This window comes from Embiotoca jacksoni, unplaced genomic scaffold, assembly GCF_022577435.1.
Source record: "Embiotoca jacksoni isolate LCO1_2020_lvr unplaced genomic scaffold, fEmbJac1.0.p SCAF_6, whole genome shotgun sequence".
Classification (NCBI taxonomy): Eukaryota; Metazoa; Chordata; class Actinopteri; family Embiotocidae; genus Embiotoca; species Embiotoca jacksoni.
In genome coordinates this window covers 21,404,650-21,426,140 of record NW_027185414.1, presented here as the reverse complement: position 1 = coordinate 21,426,140, position 21,491 = coordinate 21,404,650, and the positions used below count along the sequence as shown (strand labels likewise).

The 21,491-nt window shown below is 40.5% G+C and overlaps 2 protein-coding genes across 4 annotated transcripts in view; one reads left to right on the top strand and one right to left on the bottom strand.

Moving 5' to 3' along the window:
• homer2 (homer scaffold protein 2) overlaps nt 1-16,394 on the bottom strand; it is a 33,326-nt gene extending 16,932 nt beyond the window's left edge. Inside the window, exons 1-2 of one of the 3 annotated variants that reach the window (XM_069173563.1) lie at nt 16,309-16,394; nt 4,131-4,287 (exon numbers count right to left, since the gene is read on the bottom strand). In XM_069173563.1, the coding sequence (XP_069029664.1) occupies nt 4,131-4,287; nt 16,309-16,334 (183 nt within the window). In that variant the 5' untranslated portion in view covers nt 16,335-16,394. Of the gene's footprint in view, nt 1-4,130; nt 4,288-8,212; nt 8,355-15,597; nt 16,103-16,308 lie in introns of those variants that run through there. The other 2 variants (XM_069173565.1, XM_069173562.1) reach the window with 2 other exon arrangements.
• A 43-nt stretch (nt 16,395-16,437) lies between these two features.
• LOC138212898 (RNA guanine-N7 methyltransferase activating subunit-like) lies at nt 16,438-19,060 on the top strand. Its single transcript, XM_069173566.1, has 3 exons — nt 16,438-16,690; nt 16,939-17,109; nt 18,083-19,060. Exons 2-3 carry the CDS (start codon nt 16,940-16,942, stop codon nt 18,438-18,440), a joined length of 528 nt encoding a protein of 175 aa, XP_069029667.1. The 5' UTR covers nt 16,438-16,690; nt 16,939; the 3' UTR covers nt 18,441-19,060.
• The last annotated feature ends 2,431 nt before the right edge of the window (nt 19,061-21,491 follow it).

Below are 21,491 nucleotides of genomic sequence, written 5' to 3'. Positions count from 1 at the left end.
ATAATTGTTTTGGGACTTATAACAGCCCAGCGCATTCACTCTCCTGACAGCTGGGCATACAACAAAATACCCAATCTAGCTTGTTTTTATGATTTACCCAAACATAGCGGATACTAAAGGGCAGAGAGTCCATGTCCTCTTCCAGTGGAAACAAAATGTTATGGCACGCAACTACAACATGGTGTATGGTGTACTCGGGGTTCAGTTGCAATATTATAGGTGATAAGTTTGGTTTTAATACTGGCAGGTACATTAAACTAGTTGAAAACCTGGCATACCTGCAAATACATGTAACTCTCAAATGCATGGACCGTTTTTCACCCACCGTTACTCTTCTAAGGCATTTTTAAAACATTATTTTAAAGCGCCTATCAGCTTTTCAATATCTTGGCCTTCCCTTTTCTTTCTTTTCTCCAGCTCTGGCCAAAGCAGCAGAATACCAACATATTCTAGGATAGTGCGCATTTGTAGTATCTTCTGTTGACCATTAGAAATTTGGCCTGGAAAACTACTTTGTGTTTATCAGATCAGGGTTGAGACAGCTGAGGTAAATATATGACATTTTCAAATTATTTGAAAAACAGAAACCAAATTGCCCTCTATAACATGTTCTACGTTTTAGACAATTCTGCCTTTATTTGTCAGTCACTAGTGTAGCGAGACAGGAACCAAAGGCAGAGAGAGAAGGGTACGACATGCAACAAAAGGTTCCACCGGCTGAGAATATGACCAGAGACATTACAATTACAGTATGTGGTATGCACCTTAAACCAGACACCCAACCAGTGTTCTCTTACAGACAATCAAAAACAGGGACTTAAGTTCCTGATTTAGAAAAAAAAAAATAAGAAAAACAAATCCCACATGGCGTAAAATAGGGTGCAAAATAGTCTAAAACAATCCTGGGTTTTAAAAAGGTCACTTGGGGGAATTTGAATTCTTATCTTTGGCAGAAACACGTCTTTTAGCTCAACGGCCCAAAGCTCACCATGAATCAAAATATTAATTTTGGACACGAGCTGTGACAGAAGTAGTACAAAATAAAATTTAAAAAAAAAGATAGTTAGAGCTGTAAGAGAGAAGAAATGAGGCAACAAAAAAAAAACCATAAAAAATTCAGTGTTTAACATGTTAGCTCAAAGTTATCACATTTGGAATAATTCATAAAGTATAGCAAGAAACCTTTCATGGTGTTGTCATAGCGCTAGTACATCTCTGGATGAGAAGCACGATTCAGGATGAGCGAAAGTCAAAACTGCTGATCTGCTCCTCTGCTTGCCATATCATCATCAGTGAGTTGCCTGGCCATCACGAATGGATGAATATAAGTTGACGGTCTGTCATAGTTAGTGTGTGCAGCGGCACAGACTATTGCTCCAGACAGACCTGTCTCCCTTGCAGCTAATGTACAAACTAGAAACTATATTTAACATCCATTTGACATGACTCAACATTTTCTCGCTTTCGGTACTTTGCTCATACCGACGTCACTCTGATTTACTTAAATTAACTGGAAACAAGGATCAAATCTAAATTAGCAGGAGTCATCTCTGTTTAAATGGAGATAGCATTTCATGAATTCTCATTCCCATACCTCACATGTAGTGGTTGCCTGCAGATATTATGACACACACTGTTCTGTTCAGGTTACAGGAGAGAGGGGATGCAGGAGGCCAGGGAGGACGACAGGAGTAGGAGAGCAAAGACACAACTCCTGACCTTGAATATATAGATGGCATACAAAAACATAAGATATATTCCACCATAAATAAAAAAGATTTCAATCGTCTTTTTTTTTCTTTTTTTCAAAGAAAACAGTTGTTGTTGTTGGTTTTTTTTATAAGTGACTTGAAGGAGTAGATTTAGTTTATCTGCAGTAATCTGTCAGTTATTGTCATTCCTGTAGCTGCATAAGTGCTGCTTGATGACATAACAGATTAGTCTCTTGCCTGTTTAGCTGTGGGAAGAGAGCTGTTTTGAAGCTAACAGTGCTTGACTCAACAATGCGTTACTGGAATAGAGGAATATTGCATTTTCTCTTTAGCAAAGGATTTTAAAGTGTACTGAAAGCGTTACCCTGCAAAGAGATATGAATGCCCAACCTAAGAATCAATTGAAAATTGAAGCACTTTATATTTGAACCAGATGATCAAAGATACGAACCTATTCAAATCTACAAGGTAGATTTTCAAATATCCACAGATACAAAACGTGGTTTGCATCTTTTCATCACTGTTAAGAAGAAAGTAGAAAATGCCTGCTGTGCAAATTCTCTACATTCAGATACTATGCTGCGTTCCTGTGAAACCCATCCGTCAGCTGCTGGTAATCCCAACTCCACAGTCCCTTCACCGAAACAGAGGGGTGCAGCTCTGAGGACATAAACGGATCCAAACAAATTTCAAACCATTCAGACTCTCAGGAGGCTCTGCAGGTAAACTGTGATTTAAGATTGTGCGAAAGGTTGATTGTCTGACAGTGTCAGAAGGATATCGCTGTTATAATGCTCCTCCGGTTCTCACACAGAGAAGACTCTGATCGCCATGGAAACACATAATCTACTCTTTCAGTTTCAGCAGAAGAAAAGGGTGTGTATGTGGGATATAGGCAGACTCGTGTGGTGTCTCTTATCACTTGTAGGATTTCACCTCGACATCATGCTCGTGATGACTAATCAAAATCCTTTTTGAGGATCGGGGGTTTAAACTCATAAGATACTCAGAATGTTACACACAGTAAATAGTCTAGAATCAGGCAACTCCTTCAACACACATGGGTGGAGCAGAATTTAAAAGAAAAACATCAAGTCGTTTAAAAAAACAGCACTGCGGGATTCGACTGGCAAAAAGGAAAAAGTTAATCCAGTGAGGCCACTTTTTAATACCTCTACAGCTCTTTAAGTAGGACTATTGTGCTGTTTGTTGATGACAGTAAATTACAGATAAGCGAGTTTAATTGCATCTCGACAGGTATGCGGCTCTTGGCTATTATTTAGTTGCCAGAGGATGCTTGCTAATATGATGCAGACTCTGATTTCAACCTACATGACAACAGTTTTAGTTATTTCCACATATTTGTAAGCCTTGCATTGACCCATGCTTGTCTCAATAGACACAAATTAAACTCGGCAGCAGATCCAAGGTGAGCAACGACATAAATATACGTGTACACGTTTGCAAATTGTAAGTGGCAAATATGGCTAATTTTTGTGTAGTACATACTTCACACTCCTACTTTGACTGCATGTATTGTGCATGTAGATGCAAAGAGGGCTAAATGCTACTCATTATCACTTAACAAGCGTTAGTATGTAAAGATTATAATACTTCTCTTTTGTCATTGTACAAATTTCTGTTGAAATTACAACTGAAATGATTGACTGTTTAATCAGCAAATTTTAAATTGACAATATTCTTGATAGTTAATAAATCGCTGAACTCCTTTATGCAGCTAAAATGCCGAGCCCAGGCTATTGTTGTCTCCTCAACGTGAAAACTATTTTGGGGTTGTTGGTCAAAACAAGCAGGGTTTATAACACACTAGGATGCTTTTCAGTGCTTATCAATGTACAGTTAAAACTCTATGAGGACATATTTCATATGAATACAACAGTGTCTTGCATTATCCTTCACATACAAGTGCCCACAGGAGCAGTTATATTTTTTTAACCAATACATTAATAAACGTTTATTTCTGCTTACCACGACAATATAGTGTCTAATAAACTATTTCCTAAATGTTTATATAACACTGTTAAATGCTAAATAGGGAGATTTAGAATACAGCTGTTTTGTATGTGACGCTTTTGCTGCGATCCCGCTCCTATATTTTATTAAAGTGAGATGAGGGAAAATAATGCTTAAAGAATCCAGACAAATGGAGATGAGTGCAAGAAATATTAGATGGTCTCATGTAAGCTTGATTCTGATCAGTGGGAGCAGCAAGTGTAACATTAATACACTTGACAATTCCTTTTGTTCAATTCTAGCTTTGCACTTTTCCTGTTCTGTGTCTCCTGAGAGCAGCTAAAGAGTTCCTATTATCTCTTCGTGATGTGGTTACACACAGACACACAGACACAGACACACAGACACAGACACACACACACACACACACACACACACGCATACCTTGGATCCATCCACGCTGATAATGCGGTAGCTGTTGCGTGTGCTGTCGTAGAAATAGGAGACTGTGACTGCCTGCTTGCTGGCTGGCACCCAGTTCTTCTTGGTGGTCGGGTCGATCTGGAAGACATGGGCCCTGGTAGTGTAGATTGGCTGCTCCCTGAAGAGCACAGGAACAACATCAGAGGTAAGACACGATGTGTAACTACAGATCAAGTCAACATCCGCTGATAAACGAGCCGCATATCAAAACATTAAGCCAAACACACACACACACAGTTGCAGTGTGAATTCAGCTCATATCTCTATCACAAAATGTCTGCAGAGACTGTGTGCTGCGTCTCCAGAGATGCCGAGCCCTGGGAGCCTTTAGCACAGACAGGTGATAATGTAACACAAACCCTAAATCCTCATAGCAACTAAAAGCCATTAGCACATCATCACCCTCTTCCCTCTCACTGGTGTCAGTAACGCATATCTAGGTGTGTTTTTGTGCGCGCGCGCATGTGTGTGTGTGTGTGTGTGTGTGTGTGTGTGTGTGTGTGTGTGCACGCACTTGTATCTATTGTCTGATGGAAGATTTCTCCAATTCACCCAATACATTGCAGATATTTATGTACCAGTGGTGAGACAGTCAAACAACAGAGGATTTACTGTCGTCTTGTAAAAACACATTAACTTCAAAATCTCCACTTTTTGATAAAGTTCTTTAACGCACATAATTTGGATGTAAAATTGATCTAAACAGATAATTATATTATCAAAAGTAACACAGAAATTATACAATCCCTGCACTGTATTAATGCCAACATGTTATTCTGACTCATCACATTTGTAGTTAAAGACAAACACAATGAGCTGAAACAAAATGCAGTGAATTGAAGATCCATTGGATTATATCCATATGATTTTGTACAGATTTTCCATTGTTATACTCCATTTATATATTGGAAAAACATAACTATAATCCTGTTGTTAATATTAACCATATTAATCAGCCTTGTTGTAAATAATTACTTTACACCGTTTCCCCTTTCTCTAAAAGTTTTCATTTAAAACCCTAAAAAATATAAAACGAATAGGGAGTCACCTTTATAGAGCAGTCTACAATTGTACTGGGAAACACCGTGTTAACATGCCTTCCACCCATCATGGGAATTATGAGTAGATAATAGCTTTGCTGAGCTTCTCTCTGAGTCATAAGTGACCAATTTTAGACAATATTCACAAGCTGACTCAAGTTGAGCTGACTCCAAGTTTCACTGCTATGACCGCTCATGTTGTCTTGGCATCCTCCACTATCTAATCTTTCTGAAGCCAAATCAGTATGAAACCCTTATAGAATCTATTAAGGATAAACTTACAATCATTTTCAAGTGAAAAGCTGAAAAAAAAATTGAATTAGCTGTCAAAACCCAACTCGACACCGACTGTGAAGGGGAAAGGTTTAAAATCACGTCATCTTTCTTTGAGAGGGTGAAGTAATCTGCCCCCCGGAGATGAGCAGCTCGCTGCCCTTGTGATTCGGAAGAGCATCAACCATGAGGTTGAAGGAGCAGGATCAGACCGCCTGTTAAACTTGAATGACTGCAGACTGAAAACACAGCACTCCCCCTGCTCCTCCTCCTGCTCCTCCTCCCTCCCTCCCTCCCTCCCTTCCTGGACATACCTCTGGACTTCTTTTTCACTTGGACTTCTATTTAATGATAGTGCTTTATAGGGACTGGACCTGGCAGGTTTAAATTATCCACTGGACTTTCTCATTTCAAAAGGTGAGCGCAGGGGGTTGAAACACTCTTCAACAAAGTTCCAAAGGTGAGGAATAATTAAGTGGAGTGGCTGGATGAGAGGGATCAGAGGATACCTCAAGAGCTTAATAATGGATGCAGGTGGGGGAGACAGGTGGGAGGTACTTATCTTGGTGGGAATCAAAATATTAAGTGAAGGCATCCTTCAGACTGAGCACAGTTTGCTTGTCTCTCACTGTTGGTACCTACTTTGAAGTGTTAGTATATCACTTGAGTTTCTCTTCGGTGTCTTGCAGTTTTACTTTATATTCTGTCAGCTTGACTTGGCACTTATTGCTAGTTCAACTGCCATGATTTTTTTTATTTCGTTGAAAAGATGTTTTTCGTTGTCTTCCAAGGGTCATCCAACACATCTCATTGCAGAATTGTTAAAGATGCCCCAAACAAACACACTCAAAGACAGAAAGAAAGCCACTCATCATAGAGTGTGACGTAAGGAATTGTACAAATGACGATAGCACAAACTTTAGAACAATCCTTCCTCAAAGGCATTAATCACATTGCACTTGGTTGTACCGACCAAAAGCGACAAGTGATAGAAGTAATTGTGTCAAGGATGAGAAGAAGAAAAACAAAAAGGAGCCTCAGAGAACAGTTCAAATCTACAACTGATCAATCGTTGCATTAAGTGGGTGTGCTCGTGAGATTGTTGGTTTAGGACAGGAAAGGAAAAAAAAAATATTGTTGGATGCAACAACAACATGGTGACGTCGGAGAGGTGCGGGGGGGAGGGGGATTCACATGCTGTTCAACCATCTGAAGAGCACTACAGTGAAAGCATATTAGTGCCTTGAGTACAGATTCACACTGAATATTAGCACAGAGCAATTCATGCACATGTCCTTGTAAAATAGGTGGAGCAGGATGCTTAGTGGAAACTACATGTTGCTATCCACGGCTGAGTTGCACCCACAGTTTTACCAAATTAAGCATTTTGGTTAGAAGTATTGACTTTCCCTCTTGAAGGAGATTGCAAAGATTTTGTGAAAATTACCACTTTGGGGTCGAAAATTTTGCTGCTGAAAACACTGATGTCTGAACAGACCTCAAAGGAGGATTTAGTAGCATTAGAGATGAGTTTGCAGAATACAACCATCTGAACACCGCTCCCCTCACTCTTCCCTTCCAAGCGTGTATGAGAATCTACAGTGACTTCAAAACCCACGTAAAATCACAAAAGGCCCTGCAGAAGCCTTGTTTGGTTTGTCCCCTTTGGGCTTCTGTAGAAACATGGGCCTGGAAGAGGACCTGCTCCCCATCTAGATATTACGAGCTCATAGTAAGGTAATGAAAACATAAACAATTCTTAGTTTTGGGTGATTATACAGAATAATATATTAAATTTCAATCAATCGATCCAGGTAAATCCTACACGATGAACCTTCACGTCTGTGGACTTGGTAATACTATACACGCCATAAATGTTTAGTTTTGTTGAGATGTATTTTGTTTGCATGCTGTTTTTGTCCATCATTTTTCCCACTGATGATTTATTGGGCTCATGCTCTGTAAAATCCCATTTGCTTTAGATCTGAGGCCACTGAAACAAATGTTTACAGATCACTAATCTCCTCTCCACAAAGTCGTCCCCCTCGGTTAAAAACATGCTCCCAGGACAGAGATTTTCTAGCAATTTTCCTACATCATCAATTTTTGTTGTGAAATCACGATACGGTCTTCTTGGTCTGCCAATACTTTCACAACAAGAGGATATCAACTAAATGTGTACAATGCGTACAAGGGTACTGAGCTGGACACAGTGGAACAGCCACACTTTGCTTGTCACGGCCAAAAAACACTCGTGCACAAGAGAAACCATTACAAATATTGCAGTTTTTGATCACAGGGATGTGCTCAAATCAAAGTCATCTGAAAGCCATTGTTTCACAAAAAGTCACAAAATGAATTTAAACAATGGCTGTTAAAGCTTGCAGACACATACATATCTCCTGTATGACTAGACATTTTGTTAACAGGGTACAGATGGAGCCATGTCTAGAGGATATTCACTTCAGTATTACTTTAATGCACTACTAAGGAGATACCGGCAAAAATAATGTCAGACAGTCAGGCAGCAAATATTCATGAGCTAATAAAGCTTTTACTTCCATTGGGATTATGGTTCGCACAGAAATGAAAGCCTAATAAATTCACTGTCCCCTTTAAGCCTAATCTCAGTCTTCATCTGCTTTGGGAACAACAAAACCCATTATACAGATCACTGTTGTCGCTTTATATACACACACACACACAAACACAAACACAACACACGCTGACCTTTGCTGTGGCAGTGTCTGGAGCCAGCTCACACTGGCATAGGAAGACAAGTGAAAGGCCACTGCTGAACACATGGATGCACTCACACAACTGTTGGTGGAATCCAGTGATCTGCTTTTCTGAGATAAAAAGCATTAGGTTGATTGATTTTACTGGATAAAAAAAGAAGACAACATTTGGGGACTTCATGACCGCTGATTTCTTTGTCCCGCTGAATGTCGGGTGCTCTCTGTCCCCATCTGGTGCTTTGAATAATTTACAGGTGCGTGTGTGCGCGTGTGTGCGCGTGTGTGTGTGTGTGTGTGTGTGTATGTGTGTGTGTGTGGGGAGCAGGTCTGCGTTAGTCCGTGCTGTCTGTGCCTACGTACACCTACACACCCACCTCAGGCCCGTACACACAGATGATGCAGCAATAGCATTGTGTACCAGCAAAAGAAAAAAAGAAAAAAAAAAAAAAAAATGGAGGAATGTGCATACAGACAGATATCTGAGGACCGAGTCAAACGAAGGGCAAAGCTCTGCATTCAACCGCAAATCAACAAAATGCAATCTGATGTTAAATGAATCTACATCACAAAAAGTTAACAAACACCTAACAACTGCACCCGTCTGCCTCTTTCTTACTTAAATACTATAAAATGTTTGATCACTACCTGTGATTTACCTAAAACACCATATACTAGTTTAGTGGCGTTTGCTCAGAGAAGGATTATCATGCTGCTAAAAGAAGACATTTTAAGATGATGCGGGATGACACCATGTCCTGAGAGGAAGTGTGAATAACAGCAGGCAGCTTCTGTCTTTGACTAAGGCTTTGGATGGTGATACTAATGCAAGGGGTTGCAGTCACATTGCCTTTGTGCCCTGCTACACCTGGAGTTTTTTTTTTTTTTTTCCTCCGTAAGAGAAAACAGCCATGTCCAGATTCCCAAGTTTAAGAATCCACTCCGGGCTCATTCCCCAAACCAACTTGGCTCATCAATCACAGTCATCCCTGTCTAATAAGAGAGAAAACAGCCATGCAGCCTGTTTCACAGAAATGGACGGGTTCCCTCAGATGTGCACTGCATTCCTCACGTTCCTACAGAAATGATGTAACTGGCTTCAACTTTGTGGTATGACACGACACACAAAGCAACACGTATAATTATGCATTAAATGTGTGCAAAGGTTGAACCTGACAACGCAGTGCTTGTAAATGGAATATAGAGAGCCAAACATGTGCTTATTTATGCAGATATGTGTGAGCTTTGTTACTTTTACATAAAGTAAGATAACTTCATGACTTGCTGCTGTGCAGTCAAAATCGTAGGTGTGTACGTGGTGGATGTTTTTTTTCTTCTTAACTTGCAGTATTGTAAGGAAGCTATCAAGTCTCTCACCAAATGGGTCAGAGAGACAGCATCAACACAATATCTGGGTTCCAGCACATTTGGAGTGTGAAATGGGCTCGGCATAAATAAACTAAACTAATCAACTGTGCATTCAGGTACTATTGGGTGCAGACCCACGGGCACAATGACCTGAATGAGTCTGTTAAGCTACAATACATTATCTTCACTAATCTCTCTGCCGCCGGGATTTAAGAAGTTCATCTTTCTATGAAGACAAAGGCAAAACTAAAACTTTGAGTAAATCACACAAACACTTTCAATACATAATGTCAGAAGTTGCCTGGTCAAAACACACAGTGTATTAACAAAACCCAACTTCAGAAGCAGTAGACATCTTTCTAGCATGTGTAATGTAAGGGCAGCGGGCACATTACATTACTCAACCACTTCAAGTGCTGTTATGTCAGTTTCCTGACAATCCAGTTTTCTCAACAAGACAGGCAATAAAGCAGCTCAATCACCAGGATACATGTTATTTAAGATCATTATATCACTAGCAGAATATGTTTAAAATGCTTTCCTTGGATCTACAGTACGTGGACTGAAAACTACAAAGAATTTGCATTTATGTCTGCTCAAAGAACTTCAGTAACAAAAGGTGCATTATTCACTTGTCAAAAATCCACAGTGCAGTAGGGGGAGGAAGACTGAGTGAGAGCATTTATCCTTGACAGCAATGCACTAAGTTACAATTGGCTTTTCAGTGGGGCAGAGTAGCAGAATAACATCTCCCATATCTGTCAGAGAGAAAATGAGAAACTCCTATCTGGGTCAGAAAAGGTACTGATCAGGTGAATCTATATAATCTAATATAAAAATGGAAAATTAGGAACAAATGTCTCATGACCCAGTAGAATTTATTGTTGAACATGAAATACCAAATGACCAATAGTGGCACATACCACATGAGTGCAAGTCCCCGGTTTGACCGCCAGCCAGCCGGACCTTTACTGCATTTCACCCCCCATTTCCTCTTTGTCGACACAATGTCTGAAATAAGGCCAAAACACCAAACACATGCGCGCGTGAAGCTGTTCATACGTATATCAGAGACAGTTGAGGCTCACTGTCACTTGTACCTGCGAGGCCTGCTGGAGAGCAGGGCTGCCTTATTAGTGACAGCAGCGTTTTGTCTGCGAGTGAGCAAAACAGGCGGGAGAGGAAAGCTCTGTGGGTTCATTACTACAACACCACCTGGGCTTTCACTGCAATAAACACGCTGCTCTACTAATGATGCAGGAGGTCAAAGGAGGGCAAGTTCGCCCTCAGATACTGTACGCAATAACCTGGACTCCCAAGCTTCCTGCTGAGTGTGGCGGACATTAATGGGTTTAACAACAATGACAGCTTTATCTGAAGCTTTTATCTTTCTCTCCTGACATTTTCAGACATGAGCATTGTGCCTCATCCTGTTAGTGATTTAATGGGAAGGTTGTTACGGTGAGCATTATTCATCCATTAAAGGGGTGTTTAAGGTATTTCTTATTTATTACATCATGTAGTGCAGAGAGAAGGAAACGTTGGTGCGGGCCAACAAAAAATGCAAGAATCCAGTTCCACCGCATTTTACTTCTTTTTGCCATCTGATGTTTTCTTCATAATTTAACTCCGCAGCACTTTAAAAACAGATTTCTATTTTGTTGGGTTTTTTTTTAGTTGTTTTTAATTGTTTATTGTCAGGAGAATCACTGGTCTCTGCAAAGCCATTGGTAAAATATCATCTGAAAGTAACAAAATGCGACATACAGTAAGGACCAAGTGCACAGCTGACCTGATATCGCTGTTGCAAAATGTGTTTTTCAGGCATTTTTGTTTCATTAGCGAGAACAACTTATACTGACAGCTGTATCAGATAAAACCTTCACATACAAAAATCCCTCACACTCGCATAAGTGATACTGGTTCCTTTCTCGCATTAATATTTCTCCCAGTTTCTGAAACACTGTAAGGGAAACTTCATGAAGGTCTGAGGACAAACTTTTTTAATTAAGTAGACACAATTATGACTTTTTGTAATGGTTAGTTGCATTCAGTAGTAAAATACATCACTTTGGCAATTAACGTTTACGATTTAAGTTTATAGCATAGTTACACTGGTCTCAGAAAACTTGGCAGCAGTGTTCAGAAACTTTAACCTTGACCAGCAATCACTGGACAAAGCGATTAATCAGAAAACAACAATCAATAAGTTGATTTTTATTCTAGTTTCACTATGTTCGTGTCATAATGCATACTTTACTTTTGCATGACATATTTGATATTGCTGTGGTAAATTCTGTTGAATCACTATTTTAGCTGCCATCATTAAAAGGTGACCTTCAGAATTAGTGCCAGTTTTTTTTTGCATCATACAGTGTCCCAGGCCACAAAGGCAGCCAGCCAGATTCAAACCAGTAACCGCAGGTCCGCCTCCACCACACTGAGGTGGGAGAATGCAGAGCCCAACTTAATCTGAGGGCTCAGAGGAAAAGGAAGTGAGGACGTCTCCACAGAAGCGCAGCACGGCAGCAGATGGCCTCCTAGGCTTCAACCATCTGGCGAGGAGACGTACAATTCGCCATCAGTCGGTCCCCTTTCATTTATACAGGATTGTTTAACAGTAGGACCTGCTTCTAGTCCCCCTACTACACCTCTACAACCCTCCACTGCAGCCTTCAGACGCAGACAGGGAACACACACACTCCGATGAGGCTTACAGCCCCCTCTTCTGCCACGGGCAGCCAAGAGACCTACTGCCACGTCACATGTCACAGAGCCTAATCAATGAGTGTTAAGCCTTTAGATGTCATTCTCTTGCCAGCCAGGAGATTATTATCTATCCCTGTGTTAGGGCTGCTCCCAGCGTGGCTTACTTTAAATAGCAATATGCTGATTGCATTGCCGTCTGTGTGACCGCCCATTCAGTAAGGGGGCTTTCGGAAGATCTGAGCTTTATTTTGGAATACTCCCAAGGATGCTTAAACTGTAAAACTGTAAAACTGTACTTAAAAATACAGTCAGAGGCACTTTCTTTTCCACTGGTACTATCCACATTTCCTCACCTGCTTTTAATTCAGCAATCTTGATTACATGTGATTTATTGGACATCATTTGAAAGTGACAGGAACAATAACAACTGTCTGAAGGTCAAGAGGGTAATTATAGATTATGATCAAATACCTATGGTAATAAAGTGACAAAGAAAGATGGAAACTAAGGGTGTTCATGTGTGCGTGTGTGCGTGTGTGCGTGTGCGTGTGTGTGCGTGTGTGTGTGATTTATAGTTAATCTATAACGCAGAGCTTCAGCAACAAAGAGGCCTTGACATGCTTTCGTGCAAACAACATGACAACTGATATACAGCTCCGACCCCCCAACACACTCACGGACTCGCTGTCAACTGCACCGACTGGTCATTTACACATTGCATAAGTACCAGGCGTAATCCGGATGCAAAATATTGCACAGTTAGGCATGCGTGTGAACTCTTATCTTCAGTTGCACTTTTCTTTTATGTAAATTGTTAAACAAATTCAAAGCTGAAATGATCAGAGGTGAAACAATTAACTGGTTAGCTGATAGTTGCAGAAACGTTTTCAGCCCGTTTTAAAAAGTTTATATTCTTTAAAACAATTATTAAGTTTCAGTTTCAAAAATCTGCAGATTTCCTGTTTGTTTGTTTTTGTAACAAATTTTAACTGAATTGAAATGAATTTTTGAATAAGGCAACAATGAGCAATTTAATAACATTACCTCGGGTTTTAGGACACAATAAAGGACATTTTTTTTAACTAATTTCTGAAATTAAAGACACTTAATCAACCCAAAACATTTAACAACTAACAATTTAATTAGTGATTTATCTGCACTGAATTATTATTAATGAATAGTTTATTAGCAGTCCAACGATAGAAAATTTCAAACAAATGAAATCATTTCTAAAGCAATAATTTGCTACTTTTTTTAATTTCACTTTATTAATCCCCGAGGGGAAATTTCTTCGCTACAGCAGGGGGGCTCTCAGGGGGGAGCTGCTGCAGCAGGCTGCCACTAGCGCGGCGCCAGGTAACCTCACCTGAGGTGCGTGTTTTTGGATGATGGGAGGAAGCCGGAGAACCCGGAGAGAACCCACGCAAGCACAGGGAGAACATGCAAACTCCGCACAGGAAGGCCCGGGACCGGATTCGAACCCGGAACCTTTTTGCTGTGAGGCGACAATGCTAACCACTGCACCACCGTGCCGGGCGGCACTTTTTTTACTTCCATAAAAGTAAATTTTATGTTAAAAAGAATTCTGATTTACGTACTTAAATATTCTATGAGAGTAAAAGCTGTCTTCATTTTGGTCAACCGGTCAGACAAGTTAGACAATTTATAACCAACTGGTACGTCTGTAAGCGATTTTCAACAATTGTCAATTCAAACAAAATAAATCAACAATTTTGATACAAGATTAATTAAAATCCTTTCTTAAGCTAAAATTTTAAATATTTGTAGGTTTCAGATTCTAGAGGTGCATATTGTTGGTTGTATACCTCTGTGCTAAATAAATGAAGCACCCTTATGTTCTAGCCTGCAGGTCACACAAAACATTAGCGACGTCACTGTGGACTCTAATTTGCGATATGAAACATTCAAACATATTTGCAGAACGAGCACTTAAACGATCACTGAAAGAAAACGCTTGATGGGTAACAAAAGCAAATCATTAGTTGCAATCCCGAAAGAAACCCTGCCAGTTTGTGGGTTCAGAGATTGGCGAGCCAGGTGAAATTTCAAAAGGAGCCGTTTGTTTCCACCCTCATGACAGGACTCAGCTGTCAGGTGATACTACTGGTTGGCACTGACTGAAACCAGGGAACTGGAAAAAGTAAACTTGTTGCTGTGTCTCTGTCGGTAGGTGTGACCTCATGACTCGGTCTGGCTGCTGCTGACCCACTAGCTCGGTTTCATAGCTCCTTTCAAACCAGCTCGGTGAGTAAACCAAACGAGAGAGAGAAGTCAGGACTGTTGAACTGGTTTCTTACACCATTCAACAACAAAAAAAAACATGCCTACGCTGGAAAAACAAGCACTCTGGCATGAGTTGGTACTTTTTCCTTAATTACTGAACACGAAGACGGCTCACGATTCACACCTTGCCTCAAATCCTTTCATAAATCAAGGTTTTCGCAATGTCACAAGTGGAAACGTCCCTAAAGTAGAGCTCTATTATTCAGAGGCAGGTTTGATACAGAATTAAATTAAATTTCACTGAGCTCTTATTATTGCTATTTCTAAGTCAAATAAAAGGTGTGTAAACAGGAGCTGGTAGCCCAGAAACAAAACTCTGTAATATGTAGATGTGAAGTGAGGTTGTGATTGCATAACTATGGCATCGAGCCAGAGTCAACATTCACACCACACTAGACTATGGTGGCAAAATAATGTACTGTACCCTGTAAACTACTGTGGGAGTACTACCTCCAGCCCTGTGGACAACACGCACAACTACACACTCTCCCAGAAGTGCCATCTCTCCTTATTAGTGGGCAGTGTTGGACTCCGACACCTCCATATCACAACCCTCTCAAAACCACATACGTGCGGATAAAGAAGAACTGGAGCATTCAAATAGAAATTACATGGATCCATCGGAAATTCGGATCATAAATAATTCATAACAAGAAATATGTGCATCAAGCATGTTCACACATTCAATTTGAATATCTCACACAGACAGCACAGTCCAGCAAGAGTCCTCGTTGAATTCCCCATATTGCCAAATAATGTGGCAATCAAATTGGGTTCTTCCTCACGCACAAGACAAGCGCTCCGGAGCAGCGGCAGTTACAATTAAATTCATCCAGAGGCTTGACAGGTGAGCCAGGCAGCTGCGGAGGTTGGTTGGTTGTTGTTGTTGTTGTTGTTGTTTTTTGGCCGTGTTTTCACCGCACAAACACAAATAACATTTCAGTCAGTGCAGGTGTCATGAGAGGCGCTCTGAAGGGCAGCGCGCTCTGGATTACTCACCCCATTGCCGCGGACTTGAGGAACAACTCCTTTTAAATGTGGGTTATATTGGCTGCTGGTTGAGGAGGGTGGAGGGGGGGAAATAAATGTTTCAAAGCGCTGTCAAAAGTCCACCGATGATTTAGTGGTCCAAAGAGTTCATAACCCCCCCCGTGCGTCAGCTTCGAACAAGTCCCCCCCTTTTGCTGCCGAGAGACAACTGAAATACGAGAGCGCTTCTTCGTAAACTCGATTGGCCGGGTTGTCACGCTCGGTCTCGCAGAACCCCGTTTAATTCGGGAAGTTTTTTCGCTTTCCTCGTTTGTTTTCCCTCTTCGCGCACCGCACAGTAAAAATCCCACTTCGGAATGGCTCCTTCCTCGCCGTCTTCAGGCAATCGGCGCTGATGAATTAAGTTAATGTTGGCTCTCTGCGCGGAGTTTTCTTCCTCCCCCGAGCGGGATTGCGTTTCGTATGAAAGGGGCAGCGGCGGCAGCGACACGGAGCGGCTTCCACCTGCTTCTTCCAGAGCCACCCACTCTTTTTCTTTTTTTTTTTTTTTTAAACCTGTGGTGTCCGCGGTGTGTGTGTGTGTGTGTGTGTGTGTAATTTCAGGCGGACTTCAAACCCAAACTGTGGTCTGAAACCACGAAATAATTCAGCCGGAAATTAAAATGAGCAAAACATACATTTAAAAAAAAAAAAAAAAAAACAGCCAACGGCTCCACTTACATGTTTTTACGCGACTCGGTTGGCATCGAAGCAGTTGACACTTTCTCTCAAATTAAGCGAAATAACTGTTTTCCGATGTATTTAGCTTGTCACTCTCGAGCACTTTAAGCTCAAAGTGCGTCTCTTTAAAGTCTACGGTTGGTATCAGTAAAGAGCATTTAAAAGGTTTGAGATTGACAGTTGGTCATTTTTTTTTTTTTATCAGACCGCCAGGTAACAGCCGTCAATCACCGGCACGTGCGCGCTCCCGGACCTATTACATTATATTTGTTCCGGGGGAAGCATTTCAGCGACGTACTAATTCTGGAATTTCGGCACGGTCGTTTCGCGGCAGCAGATATAAACGTGGAGCTAAAGCTAACAACTTTGTTGTCACATTAAGGTGCGTTTTCAAAGCTGTGTAAATACGATGTTGTGGTTTATATTTGGTTTGTATCCCCGTCTAACGACTATTGCATTTAGATGACTTCCGTTTTTTTTTTTTTTATTGGAGGGGGGGAGGGGTGTATTTGGTTTGCAGCGTAGCACAAATGAGACCCATACAACGGAATAAAAGCATGTAAAAGCTGTGTTGGCAAGCGCTTTATCGTGATTTCCGGTGCTTCCGTGACATATTTTGTGTGCTGACAGAATGACCGAGGCCACGGAAAACACGAAGAAATACGAGGAGCTGTTTGCCCACAGGTTTTCGTCGGAGGATCATGAATACCAGCAGTACCTGAACCGTCCGGCCGACACTCCACCCGTCGTCGAAGACTGGAGGGGTCGTGCTGGAGGAAACCAGAGAGGCAGGGACAACAGGTAACCAGGTCATAAAGGGCTAATGAGCTTGACGTTTACTCGTGTTTTCATAGTGAGCGTGTATGCTCTGTGATGATGGTAGTGGTAAGCGTTTGTAGAGCAAAGTGATTATTTTAGAAGTGATTTGACTTCATAATAATAACAATGTAATGTAGTTTGATGTTGATCCAAAAAAAAAAAAGTATTGCAGCGTGAAGAGAGCTTGCAGATAGTCCCTCTGGTATCATAGGTTGTGGAAGATTTTGGTCGAAAGGGAGATCTTTTTATAAGAGACAGATCGGATAATAACCTGTTTTCTATTCCAAATACTGTAAGTCAGACTAACCTTGGAGTATTGTTGGTAGACCGTTTGTGCTTTCACAGTGTCAGTATCATGTCATCATAATACCGAGGGCTACTCAAATAAAACTCGAGTTGTTACAAACCATCATTTACCTTTTAACAAAAGCTGCTCCAGAACTAAAGGAGCTGTACTCCTCATGACCTCTTAAACAGGCTTTTTTTTTTTTTTTTTTTTTGTGCCACATTAAGGGGGTACAGGTTAAACGGTTTTGATGACAGCCTGACCAATAAAAAAAAATTGTAGACAATTCTGTTAACAACAATAGGGCCTAAAAAATTGGGACAACCATATATCTCCAAATATACTTCTTAAATAAACAATATATATATAAACGCACATTAACATGAGCAGTAACACGAAAGGACAAATGTAAAGAGTACTCTTTAGTTACTGAACTGCTTTTGCATGCTCATAGCCAGGTAACCAGGTTGTCATTGGCTTTGGCCACAAACCTGTTTACCGTCGTGTAAAGGAGGACTCTGCTATCTTTTAATAAGGATTAGAGCGCTCACTCTAGTGACAAGTGATTTCTTATAAGCTCATCTTGAGTTATATCTACCTTTTCACATGTAACGCACACATTAGTGCCTGCTGTTAAACATACTGATACTAATTATTGTTTCTATCAAGGTACCAGGACCGTCATGGACACGGAGGCCGTGGGTGGGGAGGTGGCAGAGGTTGGGGAGGGGACCGCGGTTGGAGAGGGGACCATCGTGGGCAGCAACAATGGCAGGACAGGGACAGAGACAGGGACAGGGACAGAAACAGAGACAGAGACAGAGACGGGGAGAGGGACAGGGAGAGAGACAGGGACAGAGACCGGGACAGAGACGGGGACAGAGACAGAGACGGGGAGAGGGACAGAGACAGAGACGGAGACAGAAACAGGCACTCGGGGCATGGAAGTGGGAATCAATCAGGGCCTCCAGGCTCTCATCATGGATACAACTCCTATCATCAGAGACCACATCATGACCGATACTGATATCTACTCAAAACTCTCAGTTGTTGTCAATATTTACTGTATTTTTTTATTCTCAATGCCATAGTCTCATAAGCAAGGGCTAAGCAGTAGCCCAATGTTAGGACTGTATTTGTCATTGTAATTTGAATTTAAAAAAAATACCAAGCAAATGAATATGACATTGGAAACTAGCAGTTCCTGTTGGACGTCCACCTAACTTTTTCAAACATGGTAATGTTTTCCCACATATGTTCATATTGCTCTGCCGTGTAATCATATTACATTTCATTATTCCATTTTTAAGAATCCTAATGATGCTATATTTGCAGTTTTCAGTGCTGGGACTCTGACTATTTCCGGTAACATTTTTGGTGTTTGTGTCATTTTTTTAATATGTGGTTATCACATTATTATTATGAAATATCACCAAAGAGTTATTACGTGTTCAGATAGTGTTGCCGCTACATTTACGTGCTTTGACATGAGGTTGTTATGAATTATAAAATACAGTGTTGTAACAAACAGTGAATCTGAATTTCTAAATTAAAATCAATTTTCAATGCAGCTTTATTTTTCTACATCCAAATCCTATGTAAGGACATATGGACAAAACATCTGTCAATAAACATATATTTTTTTAATTGGAGGTTTCCTATTTTGTAAGATTATGCAGTTCAATATTTAACAATGTTAACCCCAGGCTGCAGAGTAACATGAGGCATTGGATGCATTAATCAAAAATACTGGATCAGTACCTATTTGATTAAGGGGATCAGGTATTGACCATCAATCTGCATTAAATATAGGTTTTTTTTGTCTACTGTAAGTTGTTATGGAATTTGGTGATTTCCCTTCATTTTTCATTATTTCAATCCAGGTAGGTTGGTGACTCAAGTTTTAGTGCCACAGAGCCCCTGACATTGTTTTACAATGTATAAAAATGTAAATATTGTGAAGTGTAGATATATTTAAAACTTGGGGAAAAGAGAGCACTCTTATGGGATCAGGTGCCTGGTAGACAGGAGGAAAAGTTTGATTTGTGCATCACAAGCTTTAGATTTATTAGATAGTTAATAGCAGTGGTTCCTAATGTTGGTGGTCTTAAGATGTTCAGAAGCATAAAAGATAAACAGATACATGTCCCTGGTAAAAACAAATCAAGTAGAATGTTTTTGACTTTTTTCATTGTTCACCTTTTTTTTCTAAAATATTGTTCACTCTCAAAAGACAAAACAATTCTCAATTAAAATGAAAGGAAAAATCAAATTCTTCACAACAGATGTTTAAAGTATGGCCTTACCTGTGAAAATGGGGTTTTATGTACATTAAACTAGTTTTAAAGGATTATAAGCTGTTGTGTAATATAATTGTGATTGGCCCTCCTGCAAATATTTTTCTTGGCACCATCCCCTCACCCCAAAACACCCCACACATGACTTATCACAAATTACAAGGAGTAAAGTCCTTTCACAAATGAATTAGCATTTCCCAGCCTGCTTTCCTCATTAGGAACTTTTGAGAACAAAGCATCCAAATTGATTAGGTACAAGTGATGGGTATAAATAATATTCATTTTCTCATAAAACGTGGTTTTTGAAAATTTCAATAAAGATACATAAAATAGAAAATAAATAAAACATACACAAAGGTGGTATATATACCTATCACAATTTTTTTTTTTTTATGTTAAACTGTCTTGTTGAGAGGCTGGGTGTCATTTTTGATGCTGATAAGGAAAAGGTAATTTCAAGAAATGGGCAGTGTGTGAAAGGGCCCATGTCGAAACCCTGTATGGGCCCGAGTGCCCTGCAGCAGTTGTGCCAGCAGTGGTTATGCTGTAGATCATGAGCCAACAAGAAGAGTTGGACATACTACTTTAGAATAGAGGTCTGAAATTAAAATGTCTGTAAGGCAATTTATTACAGTTTCAGATTTATAACTGCCTCGTAATTTTTGTATCCCCCCCCCCTAGTCTTTTATTTTGTAAAAGTTTCATTTAACATTTAGTGAGCTGTAACTAACTGCGAAGCTCATGAACTTGCACAGGTGCCATTGTGACTTTCATTTCTTTAGTCATGGTTTTTAATAGGTTTCCAATCAAATTTTAATGAAGCGTGTTAAAACAGGTTTCCATGTCTTGGAGGTGATTTTTCCAACATCAAGTGGCACCCATCGGAGAAAATAACCTGACCATCAGGCCCACGGGTACCCTCTTATACTACTGGTACAACAATTTATTTATGAAGCACATTTAGATAAGCTGTGACAAGCATTGAATCTGATTTGATAAAAGTTCTAATGACCTAACTGAACCATCTCCAAATCTTAAACTCTCATCTAAATATATTAAGTGTGGATCAGCAAATTCTCTCCCTGAAGATGTAATTATGATTGTTTGTCCCTGCAGGCTCAGTACTGAAGAATTTACTGAAGCCTCATTTCATCAGATTCAGCCGGTAGTGTCAGTGTAGTGGATGACACATTGAACCAGATGGCCTCATCAACTGTACCGTATGAGGAGGGAGAGCAGCATTCACACTAAATCACACAGAAGAGGCCCGATATCAATGGTTCACGTTGTGAAAAGCAACTAAAATATTTACGTGCATCATTAATGCATTATTGATACATGTATCAATGGCTAAGGCATATGTAGCTCGTTGCCTAAAGAAGTCAGCGCTCGCGCTTCTCGCTCCGTTCACAGCAGATCTCATTTAAGTGACAAATAGTCATTTTGGCCACGCTGATGCAGAGCACATGCATAAACCCTCTGCATTGTTTCACCACGGCATGGATGCTGTGGTTTCTATTTATGGCCGTGTTGAAGACGGGGTTAACAGTTCATTTGGACTTCAGCAGTGCAATCAGCTATGATGATGAGGGAGGGAGGAAGGAGGTTAGGGCAGAAGTGTGTGGGGGATGTGCTGAAACTGGCTCACAGCGGAGAACGCTGCCATCGCCACTGTAATCAGGTTGGATTGGAGAATTTTCACCCCAGATTGCTGCATCCTCACAGGGCCGGGGGGGTATGCTGGATAGACAGCAGTGAAAGTAAAACAGGGATTTATTTGC

Excerpts from the sequence above, each read along its gene's own strand:
- LOC138212898 (XM_069173566.1), top strand. The coding sequence starts at position 16,940 with ATGACCGAGGCCACGGAAAACACGAAGAAATACGAGGAGCTGTTTGCC. Across the intron at positions 17,110-18,082 it reads CAGAGAGGCAGGGACAACAG|GTACCAGGACCGTCATGGAC; the intron begins GTAACCAGGTCA and ends GTTTCTATCAAG.